The 17,582-nt window shown below is 35.2% G+C and overlaps 1 protein-coding gene across 2 annotated transcripts in view; it reads right to left on the bottom strand.

Annotated features, from left to right (window-relative positions):
* Positions 1-17,582, bottom strand: part of ANKIB1 (ankyrin repeat and IBR domain containing 1) — a gene marked incomplete at both ends in the record, with an annotated part of 149,718 nt that overhangs the window by 92,822 nt on the left and 39,314 nt on the right. Inside the window, one exon of one of the 2 annotated variants that reach the window (XM_080701377.1) lies at positions 10,911-11,191. In XM_080701377.1, coding sequence (XP_080557503.1) covers positions 10,911-11,098 — 188 coding nt within the window. Of the gene's footprint in view, positions 1-10,910; positions 11,192-17,582 lie in introns of those variants that run through there. The other variant, XM_080701378.1, reaches the window with a different exon arrangement.

The following is a 17,582-nucleotide window of genomic DNA, read 5'->3' as shown; positions in this document are numbered from 1 at the left end:
TCTTTGAGATTGGCATTGGTAATTTAGTGTCTGTTTCTCTGAGGTTACCCCGTTTCCCAATTTCTATTTTAGCTTCCATATATAAGAGAAAACATACAACTATTCGTTTTTTGAGACTGGCTAATTGCACTTAGCATAATATTCTTAAGTGTCATTCATTTCCCTGCAAATGACACAATTTTATCCTTTATGGCTGAGTAATATTCCATTGTGTGCATAGACCAGTTTTGTAATCCATTCATCTGTTGAAAGACACCTAAGCTGGTTCCATAATTTGGTTATTGTGAAAGGAAAATTATCAAGCGCCTATTTTATTTTTTATTTTATTTATTTTTTGGTGGTACTGGGGATTGAACCCAGGAACATTCTACCTCTGAGCTATATTTCCAGCACTATTTTTGATTCTCTATTTTATTTTGAAACAGGGTCTCTTTAAGTTGTGGAGATCTAATTTGCTGAGGCTAGTCTCAAACCTGCAATCCTCCTGTTTTAACTTCCCAAGTACTGAAATTAGAGGCATGTGCCACCATGCCTGGCCTATTTTATTTTTAAAACAGGGTCTCACTAAGTTGCTAAATTGCTGAGGCTGGTTTAAAACCTGCATCATCCTGATTCAGCCTCCCAAGTACTAGGATTATAGGTATGCACCACCATGCTGGGTTATGACTAATTCTTAAATGTTTTAAATATCTTCAGTCTAGAACAATAATACAAAGAAAAATAAACTTAAATATCTTTATAGTACTTGCTAATAAAAGAAAAGGGGAAATGAAAGTTCAGTCCTATCTACTTTGTATACAGACTTACTTAAAAACAATGGTGCCAACTAATATAAAGACAGCAAGTAATGCATAAGACTAAACTTTAAGTCTAGGAAAAATTCTGTACCTGAATGTCAGCAGCTAGCTTTTGAAATAACAAGGCATATACATTATATAGTGCCTTTGTCTACTTGAACTGCTATAACAAAAATACCACAAACAAACTGGTTGGCTAATAAACATTACCAACACCTATTTTTCATAGTTTGGAGATGGGAAGGTTCAAGATCAAGGTTCTACAAGTATGAAACACCACTCTCAGCTGATAGTAGATTTTTATATTGTTTTAAGTCATTATATCTGTGGTTAATTTTTGACAATAGCATTAACAAAGCAATATAGCAAGGAACCCTGAAAATAATAATCAGGGAAGCTGTACAACACAATCTGTATAGCAGACCTCTCCGCAGTGTAAACAAATGTTCTTAAGAAAGGATACTGAGTTCTGACCCTCTGTAATGTAAATATGTCTCTAGGGGAAATGACAGACTAGCATCTCCAGGGTTTTACAATTTAGGAACTATTTCTAGGCACTAAGCCTCACCCATTTCTCAATCTCCTTTAAAAGTATTTCCTGGGAGGTAAATCTCTCTTGAATTCTCAATCTCTATAACTTCCAAGGAACATCTTTTAGCCTAGGTCCTGTTTGTATAAAATCTGTTCAGACTTTCTCTACATGCATATTTCCCCTATGGCTTCACACAGCATTATGGTCTTCTGACATCTGAAGTCCCCTCCAATGGTTTCCCAGAATTGACCAAGCCTATTTAAGCAAAACCAACCCTAATTAGATGTCATTTCACACTAGGCTCCTCACCCCCAGTTAAGATGATCATTCTCTTTTTTGTCCTTACTTAGCATCATATTTATACAATGTATTTCATTCTATCATAGTTGATTTCTTACATATCTGTTCCCTTCTTTCATTGAGTTTATAGTCCTCTAAGGCTGCACTATTACATCCTGTTCTTTCTTGAGTCTTTAGTAGTATCAGATATATAGCAAATACATGCTATAATTTTATTTTTTTTTTTGGTGATACTGAGGATTGAACTCAGGGGCATTCTATCTCTGAGCTCCACCCCAGCACATTTTTTTTTATTCTTTTATTTTGAAACAGTGTCTAAATTGCGGAGGGCCTCACAAATTGCTGAGAGTAACCAAAGACTTGAGTTCCTCCTGTCTCAGCCTTCCAAGTACTGGATTAAGAGCGTGTGCCACTATACCCGGACCATGCTATAATTTTGACAGATGAACTGATGTATATTATACATACTATGATTTAGATGAGCAATATATGCAGTTGGGGGGGGAAGGTCTTTCAAGTCAGCAGTATCTAACATAATTAAGAACATGGCATCTGACTGCTTGGTTCTAATTCCAGTTCTGTCACTTTTTAGCAGTGTGACCCTGGGCTAGTCAAATAACTTCTAACAATTAATATAAGATTTGTACCCTTGGACTGAACAAACCTACTTCTGGAAAGAAAAGCTAGAGGAACATTGAGAGATTCATTACAGTGTTATTTTGAATAAAACATTTTGGAAACCACTTAAATATATGGCAATAAGAGGAAGAATGTCCCTGGGTTCAATCCCCAGTACCACAAAAATTAAAAAAAAGATCTATCCATGAATGTCTATAACTAGGTAGAAATATGAGAAAATAACTTTATTTCCCAATCATATACTAAAAGAAAACATAGAATAATTCTAAAAGTTGTTTAAGGAGGGCAGGAATATGGGTAATTTTGGTTTACACAGCCTTAATGTTGCTTAATAGTTTAAGAAGAGATTATCTTTATATCAATAGTGGTTGATAAAATTAGCATATTTCATTGTATTTATGATTATAGTAGATTATAACTAAAATTTAAACTGTACTCTGCAACTTAGTAAGACCCTGTTTCAAAATAAAGAATAAAAAATAGGGCTGGAGGTGTAACTCAAGAGGTAGAATGCCTGTGGCTTCAATCCATAGTATTGAAGAAAAAACCCCACAAAACAACAACAAAAACCAAAGATAATGAGGATGAAATCAAGAACTTATCACAAAGCAGTGTGGTTAAAAGGTCCTTGACTAGATATCCCTATCATTGTCTACACACGTATGTTCTATTGTAGGGATCAGACAAGCTGAGCTGGTGTCTACAATGAAGTAGCAGACAGGCACTCCAGATTACATGAGGCAGCATGAGATAGTAAATGCTATCAATTTGTTAGAAAGTTAAGCAAGTGCCTATCCAGTGGAACATTCAAGTGTTCATTTGCACTAGGGATTGAAGTGCGAGTGGTTCTACCTCTGAACTACACCCCCACCTCTTATTATTTATGTTGAAACAGGGTCTTGTAAATTGCTGAGGCTGTCCTCCAACCTGTGATCCTCCTGTCATAGACTGCCAAGTACTGGGACTGCAAGCTTGTACCACCACACCTAGCTCAGTGGGATTTTTAAAGTTACCAAAACACAATTAAAATAAAGCTTTTTATTTTATTTTTGTGGTACTGAATCCAGGGGTGTTCTGAACGATTCCTCCATTCATATTTCTATGTTTTATTTTGAAACAGGGTCTCACTAAATTGCAAAGGGCCTTGATAAATTGCTGAGGCTGTCCAAAAGCCTCTTGTCTCAGCCTCCCAAATACTGGGATTACAGGTGTGTATCAGCACACCTGGCTTTTTTTTTTTTTTAATAATGCCCATGAATAAAGACCTTTATCCTTATTCTATATGAAATAATAAAGTATTAAGAAGAGCTAATTCTTTACTCCAAAAGCTATTAATCATTTACAATAATGATTTAATGAAATGCAAAGACAATCTATAGAATGAGAGAAAATATTTAAGCATACATCTGATAAAGGATTAAAAACCAAAATATATAAGAAACCTATACAACTCAATATATTTATATACATATAATCATACTGACTGGTGTGTGTGTGTGCTGTATTAGGAACTGAATATTGAACCTAGGAGTGCTCTACATTTGAGCTATAATCCCACCTTTCTTAATTTTTTGCTAAGTTACCCAGACTGGCCAAGAGCTTGAAATCTTCCTACCTCAGCCTCCCAAGTACTGGGATTAAATGCATGTGTCACCACATCAGGCTTACCATAAGTTTTTAAGTTATTGTTTAATCAAATGCTAAACACATGATAGGAATGAACAGATAGATTTCTGCTTGAGGAAACAAAAATATTGACTAGTTAAGCAAGTCTTAAAATTTTGGTCATAAGACTCTTACAACTAAGCTTTTATTTATGTGGGTTATTTATTAATTAAAAAATAAACCCATTACACATTAACTACACATAACATTTTAAAATGAAAAGATATAGCTGGGATGGTAGCTCACACCAGTAATCCCAGTACTTGGGAGGCTGAGACAGGAGGATCACAGGTTGGAGGACAGCTTTAGCAAGTAGTGAGATTCTAAACATCTAGCAAGACCCTGTTTGAAAATCAAAATAAAATAGGGATGGGGGGTGTAGCTTGGAGCTGCAACTGGGTTCAATCCCAAGTACCACAAAAAAGAAAGAAAAAATAAGAGAGGTGATCTTATATTTTAGAAAATTAACTGAAAAGAGTGGCTTTGTTTTCTATGTTTATATAACTATTTTAATGCCTGGTTTACTAGAAGATAGCGAGATTTTCAAAGGATCCAATCTGTTGTAATATGCTGTTTTGGTTTAAGAAGAATACATGAAGAAAATTCAGAATTACTTTATACAGTTAGAAAAGGAAGTATTTTTAAATTGTCTAAATTTATATATATGTATAATATATATATATTTATATATGTATAATATATATAATATATATCTATAGAATATATATATAATATATATCTATAGAATATATATAGAATATATATCTATAGAATATATATAGAATATATATATATTGGTTTTTAATCCTTTATCAGATGTATGCTTTAATATTTTCTCTCATTCTATAGATATATAATTTATATATATGTATAATATATATATTTATATATATGTATAATGTCTAAATTTCATATATAAGTATGAAATTATGTATTTGATACTATGCCAAAAAAAATCAACTAGTAGTTTCTTAAAGATTTGTTACCTTGTAATATCTGAAACTATATTAATGAATTTTCTGTACTGCTATATTACAATCTGGTCTAGCCTAGATTTTGAATAAATCTTTACCCATGGATAGTTTTTAAAAAACCACACACTGATCTGAAAAATATTGATTCACTGATTTATGTAGACCTTCTAGGTGTTGTCACATTCCATTATATAATATATAAAACAATACTGCATTAATTTATATCACTGTCAATCTCATCACAAAAGTAATCAATGGGAAGCTATCAAGTTGAAAGTAGTGCATACATTTTTTCCAAAATTTTAACATTCACTTAAAAGTCCAAATTTTACCATGTACAGCAAACATTAGCAGTAGTTTCATCCTTGAACTGACAGACTTACTTCATTTTCAAGAAAATGTCAGCCAAGTACCCAAGTCTGAATAATCCATCATTTTTTGTTGTTGTTAGTTGTAAAATGGTGTTCTATGAAAAGTGGTTCAACTCACAACTCAAATAGCACAAAAAGCCAGGTATGGTGGCACATATGTATAATCCCAGTACTTAGGAGGATGACACAGAAGAATTGCAGGTTCACAGCTAGCCTCAGCTACTTGGACAGACCCTGTTTCAAAATAAAGACTTAAAAAATAGGGCTGGGGGTGTAGCTTGGAGGTAGAATGCCCCTGGATTCAATCCCCAGTACTGCAAAAAACAAAAACAAAAAACAAAATAAAAGCACAAGAGGTGCTTTACACATATTTCTTAGCTGTCACATACATTATTAAAAAGACATGTAATCAATAATGGAGGTTTTACTGCTTCATAAATTGCATATTAAGTGAAGCTGGTCTTTTTTATTTCTTTTTAACTTCAAGTTCCTAGCAGACTACATGATGACTACAATGATTACTAGAATCAGTTGGTGCCACTGCCTTGATTCTTCTAAAAGTGCCAGCAGTTAGTTTAACTCTCCATTTTTGCATTTTCACTACAAATGCCAATGCAGTGAAAAAGCCAATCGTGTTTTATTGCCAATATAAAAAGTTTTGACCTTTGAAGAGGATATATACCCTTTAAAAGAGGATAAAGGATCTCTTTGCTCTGCCTCTGTTATTCTGGTGTTCTGTCCCTGCTGGTGTTTTTTCCTCTCATAAAATGAACCACATTTATCCATTGAATATGTATTTTCTGTTTTAGATCTTTTGATCTAAAACATACAAAAAAGTCTAAGGTCAAGGAATTCTCAGAGTACAGTTTAAGAATCTCATCAGACTATATTATTTTCTTTGTATGTGTTTTAAAATATTTATTTATTTGTTAGTTTGTTTGTTTTTGCTGTACTGGGAATGGAACCCAGGGGAATTCTAAATCTGAGCTACACCCCCAGCCTTATTTTTTTCATTCTTTATTTTAAAACAGGGTCTTACTGAGTTGCAAAGGGCCTCACTAAGTAGCTGAGGGTGTCCTCGAACTGCAATCCTCCTGTTTAAGCCTCCCAAATGCGGGTTTACAAGTGTGCGCCACCACGCCCAGCTTGTACATGCTTATCTTATTTCATTTTATTTTCACTGGGAGAAGGTATCACTGTGTTGCCCTGACAAGTCTGAAACTTGTGGACTCAAGTGATCCTCCTGCCTCTAGCAAATAGTCTTCCTATTTGCTGGATTATAGATGTGCACCACCACACTCAGCTCTGAACAATTTTTATATTGTTTTCCAACTTAAAAAGTATATTTGTAAATTATACTACAAATGGTCAAAAAATATTTTGCTACTTGATTTCATGTTAAAATATATGCACAGTCTCAGCAATAATAACATTTAAATATATTTTACTTTTTTTTTGGTGGTGGTATTGGGGGTGGAACCCAGGGGCTTTTTTTTTTTTTAACCTCTGGGCTATACTCCCAGACATAGTTTATATTTTATTTGAAAACAGGGTCTCACTAAGTAGCTGAGGCTGGCTTCGAACCTGTGTAATCCTCCAGTCTCAGCCTCCCAAACACTGGGATTACAAGCATGTGCCACTACGCCCAGCTTACATTGGTATTTTTAAAACAAGTTTTAACCATATATGACTTGATGTAAAATATTATAAGGGTTCAATATTAGGAGGCTAAATCAATGACTTCATAATTTTATAGAAAATACTCATAAAATACTCATACTTATAAAATAGTCATGAAAACAAAACAAGAAGTCTTGTTAGAGTACCTTAAGAGTCAGTAACCAACAGTTAATCTACTGAGAAAATACTATATGCCTAGCATTGTATTTATGATATTCACAATCTAGTGGAAGAGCCAAGCTTAATAATGATAGTATGAATTAAAATGAAAGTAGTAGGAGTTTCATAGAATAGATAGTATACTTCAGGCCCAAGTAGCTGAAATTCATAGAAAAGGTAGAAACCAAGTCAGGACTTAAAGGATGGGTAATTAGAGAGAAAGCACACATTTGAGCATCAAACAACAGCAGGAATAAAGCTAAAGGGGAAGGGGTTATTTTCTAGAGGTGGTACGACCAGGAGGGAAGGTAATCAATTAATTTAACTGATGATATGTTAGAAAATAATGAAAGATTAGGCTAACTAGGTAGCCTTCGTAAGAATGTTTTGGAAATCAAGCAGAATTATACAGAAAATAGGGTATTGTTTTAACTTTCTCATGACAGAAAGAACACTGAAAGGAAGATTTAAAAAATAAGCCTGGACATGAGGTTATAAGAGAAACAGACTTGTAAAAAGACCATTTAGAAACCAAATACTTTAAGTACTGGGAGCAGAGGCTGATAAAAGTGAACTAAGTTTGAAGCAATGAGCATGAAAAGAAGTAAATCCAGAAGATAAGATTTAGTGAACTAGTAGCAGGTGCGGTTGAGGGGGCGAGTAGATGAAGTTTGACTTGAAAATATTTAGGATTATAGAGGTGAGAAATTAACAGCATTACAGACATATAACATGAATCGATATAAGAGCCCTATAAGCTCTATGAGATAACCATTTTACAGATAAGGGACCTGAAAGTTTAGAGTAACTAAGTAACTTGGCTTGCTAATAAGTTGCTGAGGCAACTTTGACACTCTGAGATAAGACGCTGTAATCCACTGGTGAAGAGTCCAAAGCCTACAGTCATCTGCTTGAGCAACTAACTTTGCCTCTTACAAGCTCTGAGAGTTCTGACAACTTGTTTAACCTTACTGTACTTCAGTTTTCTCACCTGTAAAATACAAACAATAAACTTCTTCAGAGAATTATAATGAGGATCACAGAGAACACTATTAACAGGGCCTAGAAAATACTAAGCCCTTGAAAGATATTTGTTGTTGTTGTTGTTGTTGTTGTTGTTATTATTATTATTATTATTACTACTACTACTACTACTATTATTTTTTGGTGGTACTGGGAATAGAACCCAGTTATTATATCTACACAATCTGCAGATGTCATTAACATAAGGAAGATCTAATTTTTAATCTAAAAATACAAAATTTCAAACCCGCAAAACTGAAGATAGTATTTATATAGGTTATTTTAGATAATGAAAATGAAAATAAAAAATAGATGGAAAATGAGATAAGAGCAATACATATACAATTTGCAAGTTATAAGCTAATTGTGATGGTACACACTTATAAATCCCAGTACTTGGAAGGCTGAGACAGGAGGATAGTAGGTTCACAGCCAATCTCAGCAACTTAGCAAGGCCCCTCACAACTTTGTGAGACCCTGTGTCAAAATAAAAAAAAAAAATAGCCGGGTGTAGTGACGCATGCTTGTAATCCCAGCATTTGGGAGGCTGAGACTGGAGGATTGGGTTGGCGTATCCTCAGCTATTTAGGAAGGCCCTCTGCAACTTAGTGAGACCCTGTTTCAAAATAAAAAATAGGGCAGGGGGTGTAGCTCAGAGGTCAAATTCCCCTGGGTTTCATCCCCAGACTCGCAAAAAAATAAAAATAAAATAGGGTGGGGGTAATGTTCAGAGGTACCATGTCCTGGGTTCAATTCATAGTATGACAAAAAAAAAAAAAAAAAAAAAAAGGCAAGGTATACTTGATAAAACTGTAGGCCTGGATGAGCTAAATTATCTGACTTGAGGGGGGCAGGGGCATTCTACTACTTCTGCACTATACTTTCAGGACTTTTTTCATTTTGAAACATTTGCTGAGGCTGGCTCTGAACTTATAATTCTTTTGTCTCAGCCTTACAAGTACTGGGAATACAGGCATGCATCACCATGCCTGACTAGATTTTTTTTCCACATTTACAAATTCTGATTATAATGGTATTTCCTTGTATAATGGTCTCCGTAAAACTTCTATTTACTGTGGATAAGATACAACAGTAGTGCTGGAAGTACAAAGAAGGTACCTTTAAAAAGTTATAAAGTAGGCAAAGAAGATAAAATTGCAAAAATACAATGACACTGAGGTAGTGTAGAGCAAAGAAGTGTTTCTAATGGACAAAAATGAGCTGTAAGTCTGGTATGGTGGCACACATCTGTAATCCCAGTACTTGGGAAGCTGAGAAGGAAAGACTGCAGGTTTGAGGCCAGCCTCAGCAGAGTAGTGAGACTCTCACGCAACCTAGTGAGATCTTGTTTCAAAACAATAATAAAAAAGCAAAAATGGGGTATAGCTAGAAAAATGTCCCAATCTCCAGCACCTCACACATACCATAGAAGTTTAAAAAATTGAGGTTCCTGTGGGTTGTGACAATTTAAGAAGATGGATATGGTATACACAAGATCTTAAAGAAAGAGTAAGATTTAGATAACCAAGAAAAGGTGAGAGGAATGTGAGAAAGGGGGACGCTCTTAGCACAGACAGCAGCAGGGACATGGCAAGGAGAAAATCCACAGCATGTTCTGGGGAGACCACAAAGAGCAGTTTGGCCTAAACAGCGATGTGTACACACAAGAAATACAAGGACGAAGGTTAAGTTTTTTTGTCAAATCTAAAGAGATTTGAATACTAGATTAAGAATTAGATTTCAATCTCTAAGAGAGGAAATATTTAGCTAGGTGTGGAGGCACATGCATGTAATCCTAGTACTTGGGAGGCTGAGACAGGAGGACCACAGGTTTGCAGCCAGCCTTGCTATTAAGTGAGGCCCTCTGCAACTCAGTGAGACCCTGTTTCAAAATAAAAAATAAAAAGTAGGCTGGGCATGTTGCTCAGAGGTAGAATGCCCCTGGTTTCCATCTCCAGTACAACAAAAAGAGAGGGGCGGGAGTAGGGGTAGAGGGTAAGGAAGGAAGAAAGGAAAGAGGGAGGGAGAGAGGGAAGGAGGGAGGGAAGGAAGGAGTTTCTCTTCTAGCACTGGACTTCCATAGCTACATAATCTACTTCTAAAAATGTTGAACTTGTTTTACAACTACTGTTCTACCACTTGTTCCTTTCACTTTTATAAGCTAGTAAATATCATATGTAATTTCCATGTAATTGGGCAAGAATCTTTGCTGTCAGTAATGTTTTCTTGTTGAAGAGATATTTTTAAAAGTTCTTAGTATTTTCAGTTTTCAGGAAATGTTTTACCTTTAGAAAAGTCTTAAAGAAACTCAAACCTGATCATGACTAGGCAAGGTAAACACACCAAGTTTTCAACTTAAAATAGCTAGTCAAAACTTATAAGTCTGTCTCTCAGACCTTCCCTGTAATTTTTTGGTAGCCAACAAGCACTTTTTTAGAACTGAAATATAAATACTATATAATAATAAATTAAATACTGTATTTCCTTCAAACTAAACATACCAAGGATCAAAATATATGTACAACAATAAGAATATGTGAACCAACCTCACTACTAACACTTTGGTTTAATTAGTTATAATAAAGAAAATCATACTAAATCATAGTAAAAAAAAAATCCTACCAAATAATTTAGGCATACTCAATTTTAGAAAGTTTAACTCACTGTAATGTCACATAGTATGTACATATGCCTATATAGATTTTCAAATATCATAGTTTGTTTTCTCCTTTTACCAATTCACTTTCAATTAGCTTACAGTAATACTTACCCCAATATTCTATTCATTCCATGTCTAGCAGCATAGTGTAATGGAGTATTGTGCTGGTAGGGCTCCCCATAAGATGTATTTGGATCAAGGGATTCTTTTAGCTGAGGATTGTTTTCATATATTTGGCAAGCCAGGTTTTCATCACCATTGATGAGTGCTTTACGGAATTTGGTGGTTGTATTTCCCATGGTTTATTTGGTTTTCTTTTCTGATAAGCAGTGGTGCTTTCTTCTTTCCTCCTTCAGCCACTTCTTGAATGCTTCAGCAACATGTTTCACATTCTAATGGAGGAAAAGTTATTCAAATTAGATTGTAAAACAGTAATTTACAAAGCAGCATCCTAAGGATACAACTAGAAACACACAAAAAATCTGGGAAGTATATGTAAGGGGTCAAACAATATTTTATGAAATTTACTTTAGCTAACAAAATCTCAAATTTGTAACAGTTACCAAATTAACTTTTTGTTAAACTACAACATCCCCCCTCCCCCAGCACCCGCACAAAGTCTGGTAAGGTTTCATAGGTTGTACTTTGCACTATAATAGTTACCTACATATATGAGCTTTTCAAATTTCCTCTTCAAATGTGCAGAAAATCAACCTGACTGGGTTTTATGGTTGAATGCAACTAAGTTTTTATATAAATCCAGCTGATTTGTGAAATGGTAAAAAAAAAAAAAGTAAAAATTTTTGTTCAAATAAGAATGAAGAATAGGCCTAAAACTACAATAAGGGAAAGTGCTCAGTACTTATAAGAACATGGAGAAATAACTTTTGAAATACCAATATATAGTACTACATAACTTCTTGATACTCAGTTACAGCAAAATAAAAAAATTGATTATACAAAGAACAGTCAGTGCTCATTCTACCTATTAAGATAGTAAATTTACTTCTACAAAAATTTCAAAACAAGGCAGAAACATCAAATGTTTACACATACTCTAATTGGAAAGAAGTTATGATAAAGATCATATGGGCATGTAACACTGAAGCCATGTGAGGTGCATGCAGAAGGTCAAAGAAACAAACACTGAACCTGGAATCTGAGTGCCATATTTGTCAACACCAACTGTCTAATTTTAAACAAGTTATTTGTCCTCTAAAAGCCTTAAGTTTGTACAGCTAGGAAAAGGATGCCTTCTTAGACACAGATATAAGGATTATAAAAGCAACTTTATGTAATGTACTTAAGATAGACCTTGGTTAATATGTTCAAAATATGCTACTTTTATTCTATTCTAATAAATGTTGTTTCTGAATCTACTGTTGAATTATGATTTATATAGCTTGAATGTCCTCCAAAGACATAAGTGGTTAAGGCTTGGTTCTCAGCACATGACACTAGTAGAAGGCAGTATAACCTTTAAGATATAGAGCCTAGTGGAAAGAAGTTAGGTCACCCAGGGGTATTCTACCTCCAGTATATACCCCAACCCTATTTTTAAAGTCTTCATTTTGAAACAGCCTCACTAAGTAGCTGAGGCTGGCTGCAAACCTATGGTCCTCCTGTCTCAGTCTCCCAAGTACTAGGATTACAAATGAGCACCACCACACCGGACTGGCTGAGTTTTAAATACTGACTGATTAACTGATTTTTTTTATTTTTTATTTTTATTTTTTGTTACTGGGCTTGAAACCAGGAGAAGTCTACCTCTGAGCTATTCCCCAGTCCTTTTTATTTTGTTTTTTTTTAATTTGAAACAGGTCTCACCAAGTAGTTAAGACTGTTCTCAAACCTGTGATTAACATGTTTTAGCCTCCCAAGTACAAGTACTGAGCTTACAGGCATGCTCTAACACATATAATTTGATTTTTAAAAAGTTAAATATGTAAGTACATATGTGTAGTTAAAAAAAATTCTGAAAATATAAAGAAAAAGAACCAAAAAAAGAAAGTCTATTGGAAGATAACCACAGTTAGCATTTTGATAACTACCCTATTTCTATGTGTATATGTGTGTGAGTATAAATACATACTTCTATATATATTCACTGTAAATATATACATTAATTGGATCACACTATATAAGTTAAAATTTTTTATTTAATTTTTCAGAGGGTGGCTGAAACTTTAGCCTAAAGAACTACTCCATTATCATTTGCTCTTGAATAAGAAGAGCAAACCCTTCCCTTGTACACTTTCTTCTTATGACAATATACTATAGACACTTCTAGAATTTTTCACGGACAGCCTGGATTTCATTATACTCTTTTTTTTTCATAGAATCTAGGTGTAATGTGTTTATTTTCATTTTTGTTGTGTAGCCTTAGGCATTAAATGTTTATTATTTTTGATAAAAATTATCTATACAAATATGAAAGATAGTATGTGGGTTCTGAAAATAAAAATCATCAGAATTCTGAATTAAAATAAATTTTCTTTGATTGATATTAAAGTATTACTTTAGGAAATGTTCTATAGGAAAAATGACTTGTATCCAAGATTAAACAAAAAAAAATTATTTAAGAAACCAATGGACTTCCGGGAAGATGGCGACCGAGAAAAGCGGGGCTTAAGAGCCCTGCTAACAACTAATCTCCATTACCACAAAATCAGCGCCTTTCATAGCCAGAAAACACCATCACCAGAGAAACAAAATAATCACCAGGCTCCAGAGAGAAAGCGGACTGAGAACAGAGCTCAGAGCCACAGAGGAGATACACCGGCCTCACGCCCGAGACTGCGGCAGCAGCGCCATACTGCCAGCGGCAGCGGCGACTTCACCGGACGGCTACAGCAACCCAAGGTGAGCCGCTGCGGAAAAGCCAGGCGGGATTTCTCGCTGCAGGTAAAATCTAAAGCTCCCAGTGGCTGAGCTCAGCACACGCTGCAGGGATTCAGAGTGGAAATCAAAACCAAGAAGAAATACGCCAGCCTCACGGCCGAGGGCGTAGCAGCGACGCCATATTGCCACCGGCGGCAGCAGCGGAGAATTCACCGAATCCAGTACAGCTACATTTGCGTACTCAAGAACAGTGAGTCAAATTGCGGGCCACAGAGGAGAAATCCCAGTACTGTACTCCCTGGGACTTGACCCAGTGGGGGAGTGGCGGTGGCAGAGATATCACACCATAGGAGAACGTGCAACCTGGCACCCCCCATAGTTTAAAGCAGCCTCTATTGACTCCCTGGGTCGGAGACTCTGTGATACAACCCAGTAAAGGAGTAGTGGGGTCTGAGATACTACTGACTAGAGATCCAGAACACCTTAAGTGAAGTCATAGTGACCCAAGGGAAGAACCCAGAGAAGGCACAAACTTCCGAAATCATGGGAAAGAGGAGTAATACTGGAGCAATGAATGCCCACAACCCCACAACATCAGAACCCGATAAAACAGAAAATCAGAGACTTCTAGAAGATGAAATCAGAAAAATAACTGTAGAAATAATAGAGGTGCTTCGAAAAGAACTCAGAGAGAGCCAAAAAGAGATAAAGGATGCAATTAATGAAGTAAAGGCCTCAATTCAAAGCACAAACAACCGATTAGACCACATGGAGAACAGAATCTCGCTCTTAGAAGATGGTAATTCCAAAAATGAACGCATAGTTTCTAATCTAGAAAAAAATATCCGACAGCAGGAATCTGACATTGAAGAAATATGGGCCCATTTTAAGAGAGCTAACCTAAGAATAATTGGAATAGAGGAGGGAAAAGAAAGTGAAACCAAAGGGATCAACAATCTCTTCAAGGAAGTAATAGCAGAAAAATTTCCAAACATAGAGCAAGAGGTTGATACACAGGTCCAGGAAACTTACAGAACTCCCTTTAGACAGGATCGGAGAAGAGGATCTCCACGCCACATAATTGTCAAAATGACCAATGTGGAAGCTAAGCAGAGAATCTTAAAGGCAACAAATACAAAGGGCCAAGTGACATTCAGAGGCAAGCCAATTAGAATCACTCCAGACTTCCCAAACCAAGTCATGAGAGCCAGAAGGGCTTGGAGTAACATATTCCAAACTCTGAAAGAAAACAACTTCCAGCCAAAAATTTCCTACCCAACAAAACTTTCTATCAAATTAGATGGAAAAATAAGAAGCTTCCATGACAAACAGAAACTGAAGGAATTTATGTCTTCAAAACCAGCGCTAGAGAAAATACTCAAAGAGATTAACTACAAAGAAGAAATAGGTAACACACACCAGAACCAGAGAAACAAGATTTTCCATCAAACAGACAACTAAGACTGGTTATATGTGGAGATTCATTATTTATGTTAGTCTTTTACCTATCTCTAAATGATATTGTTTGCCTTTATTGTTGTTAATTTTTAGGATTTCTAGTTGGAATATTAATATACCTTCAGATACAGCATTTGGAAATGTTTTATCCCATTCTATTAGTAACTTTTAACTTTGTTTAATTTTGGAAAAATGGTGGGGGCTGACTGGGCGATGTGTGCATGTATGTCTACAAAAGTTTGTATCCCACTATGATGTATGAATGCAGTGCACCAATTTAAAAAAAATATTTTATCCCACTCTATTAGTAACTGTTAATTCTGTTTACATTGTCTTTGGATATACAATACTTTTTTTTTATTTTTTAGGGAGTTTGTATACTCTTCTGTTGCCTGTGCCATTGAAATCATAACCAAGAAATCACTGCCAATTTCAATGTTGTGAGGTTTTATGACCCAGATTTTCTCCTAAAAGTTTATAGTCTTAAGATTTATATTTAGGTCTTTTATCTATTTTGAGTTAATATCTGTATATGGGATTAGGTAAGGGTCCAATTTTATTATTTTCCATGTAATTATTATGTTTCAACAATATTTAGTTAAAAGATTATTATTTCCACCACCAAATGTTCGTGGAAACCTTGTCAAAAATAACTTGACAATATAGGGAAGAATTTAGCTCTAGGCTTTTATTTAACTCCAATGGTTTATATATCTGCCTTTAGAATAGTACTACACTGTTTCAATTATTGTAGCTTTATATGGTTTGAAATCAGAAAATATTTATCTTCTAGCTTTGTTCTTTGTCAAGATCGTTTTGGGTATCTAGAGTCCATTTTCCACATTAGGATAGATTTTTTTTCTAAAAAATAAATATATAAATATATGATAGTTTCACCTAAAAAAAATAGAAAAAAAATTCTCTGGTAAGAAAGTAAGTAAAAAGAAATATTGAAATGTTATCTTTAAGTCATCAAAAGCTTGGTATCAGACAAATGAAACTGTTATGTGAGATTATAATTTTTAATTTTGGATAAATTGCTATAATACTAGATGTAAACCACTAAGCCAAGCATGTGAGGGTGGGATGGGAGAGAATGGGGTGGGGTTCGGGTGGGGGCTGACTGGGCGATGTGTGCATGTATGTCTACAAAAGTTTGTATCCCACTATGATGTATGAATGCAGTGCACCAATAAAAAAAAAAAAGAAAAAAAAAAGAAACCAATGTTACCTTAGGGTACTTATTTAAAGTAACAAGATTATTTTTTAAAGAATCAATAATATTCCAAATGTACATTAAACATTACTGTTATTGATAATGAAAGCTTAATGGCACCTAGAAGCTTTTTTGTGGCTTTCAGTTACTTTCAAGCCTGTTTCATTTTTAAAAACTGGATCAATAAGTCTGAAAGTCATCAGAAAACATGCCATTTAAAATTCATATTTATTCTCAAAAGTCTTCCCTAAATATGTTCTTTTACTTTTTCTTAATACAGATACTACTACCTATAGTAATTATTTCCTTTGTTTGAATCAAAACCCTCAGGCAATATTCTCCATGTAATAGGTAATATTACACACACACACACACACACACACAAACACACACCTGAGTTTTTTCTGTATTTCTTTGGGGGTGCTATTATCAGTAGTACTTAAAAATCAAACTCTAAGTGTTCATTTCTAGTATAAATATAGTTGAATTTATATATTAACTTTTTATTCTGTCAACCTGCTAAATTCACTTCTTAGTTCTAGGAGTTTAAAACTAGATTTTGGGGTGGGGGCTGCCAAAGCAAATTCATATAACCTTCAAATACAGGGTCACACTAAATTGCAGAGGACCTCACAAAGTAATTGAGGCTAGCCTGCAATCCTCTAGTCTCAGCCTCCCAACTCCTGAGATTTAAGGGTGCACCACCACGCTCAGCTGTTTTTCTGTTTTAAAATCTAATTTAGGATCTCACATGGCATCTAGTTATTAAGTATTCTCAGTCTTCACTAACAAATGAAGAGTTATAGATTTTTCTCCTCTTTTTTGGTTTTAATACTTTTAAGGAGTCCCTGCCCAGTTATTTTATAGAATGTCTCTCAATTGGAGTTTCACTAATATTTTCTTATATTTAAGATGGATGTTATGCATTCTTCTTTTCAAGAGAATACTGATACAACATAATCTTTGTTTCACTTAAAACTATAAAGTCAGGGAGACTTCCAGGAAGATGGCGACGGAGGAAAGCGTCACTTACAAGTCCCGCTAACAATCCAACTCTACTACCACAAAACCGGCGCCTTTCAGAGCCAGAAAACACCACCAGCAAAGAAATAAAAACGGTAAATACAAGGGACAGAGAAAAAGGGCTGGAAAAACAAGACACCGGAAAAAAACCAGCCCGAAGTGCCGCACCCGCGTGGTGCGGAGCGGCCGGAGCAGCCGGAGCGGCCAGAGCCGCAGCGCGGATTGGGGGGAGCCGCGGAGCAGAG

Source organism: Muscardinus avellanarius (genome assembly GCF_963383645.1).
Source record: "Muscardinus avellanarius genome assembly, chromosome: 9".
NCBI classification, from domain to species: Eukaryota; Metazoa; Chordata; class Mammalia; order Rodentia; family Gliridae; genus Muscardinus; species Muscardinus avellanarius.
The sequence above is the reverse complement of the archived record's forward strand: the minus strand, read 5'-3'. Positions and strand labels throughout refer to the sequence as shown.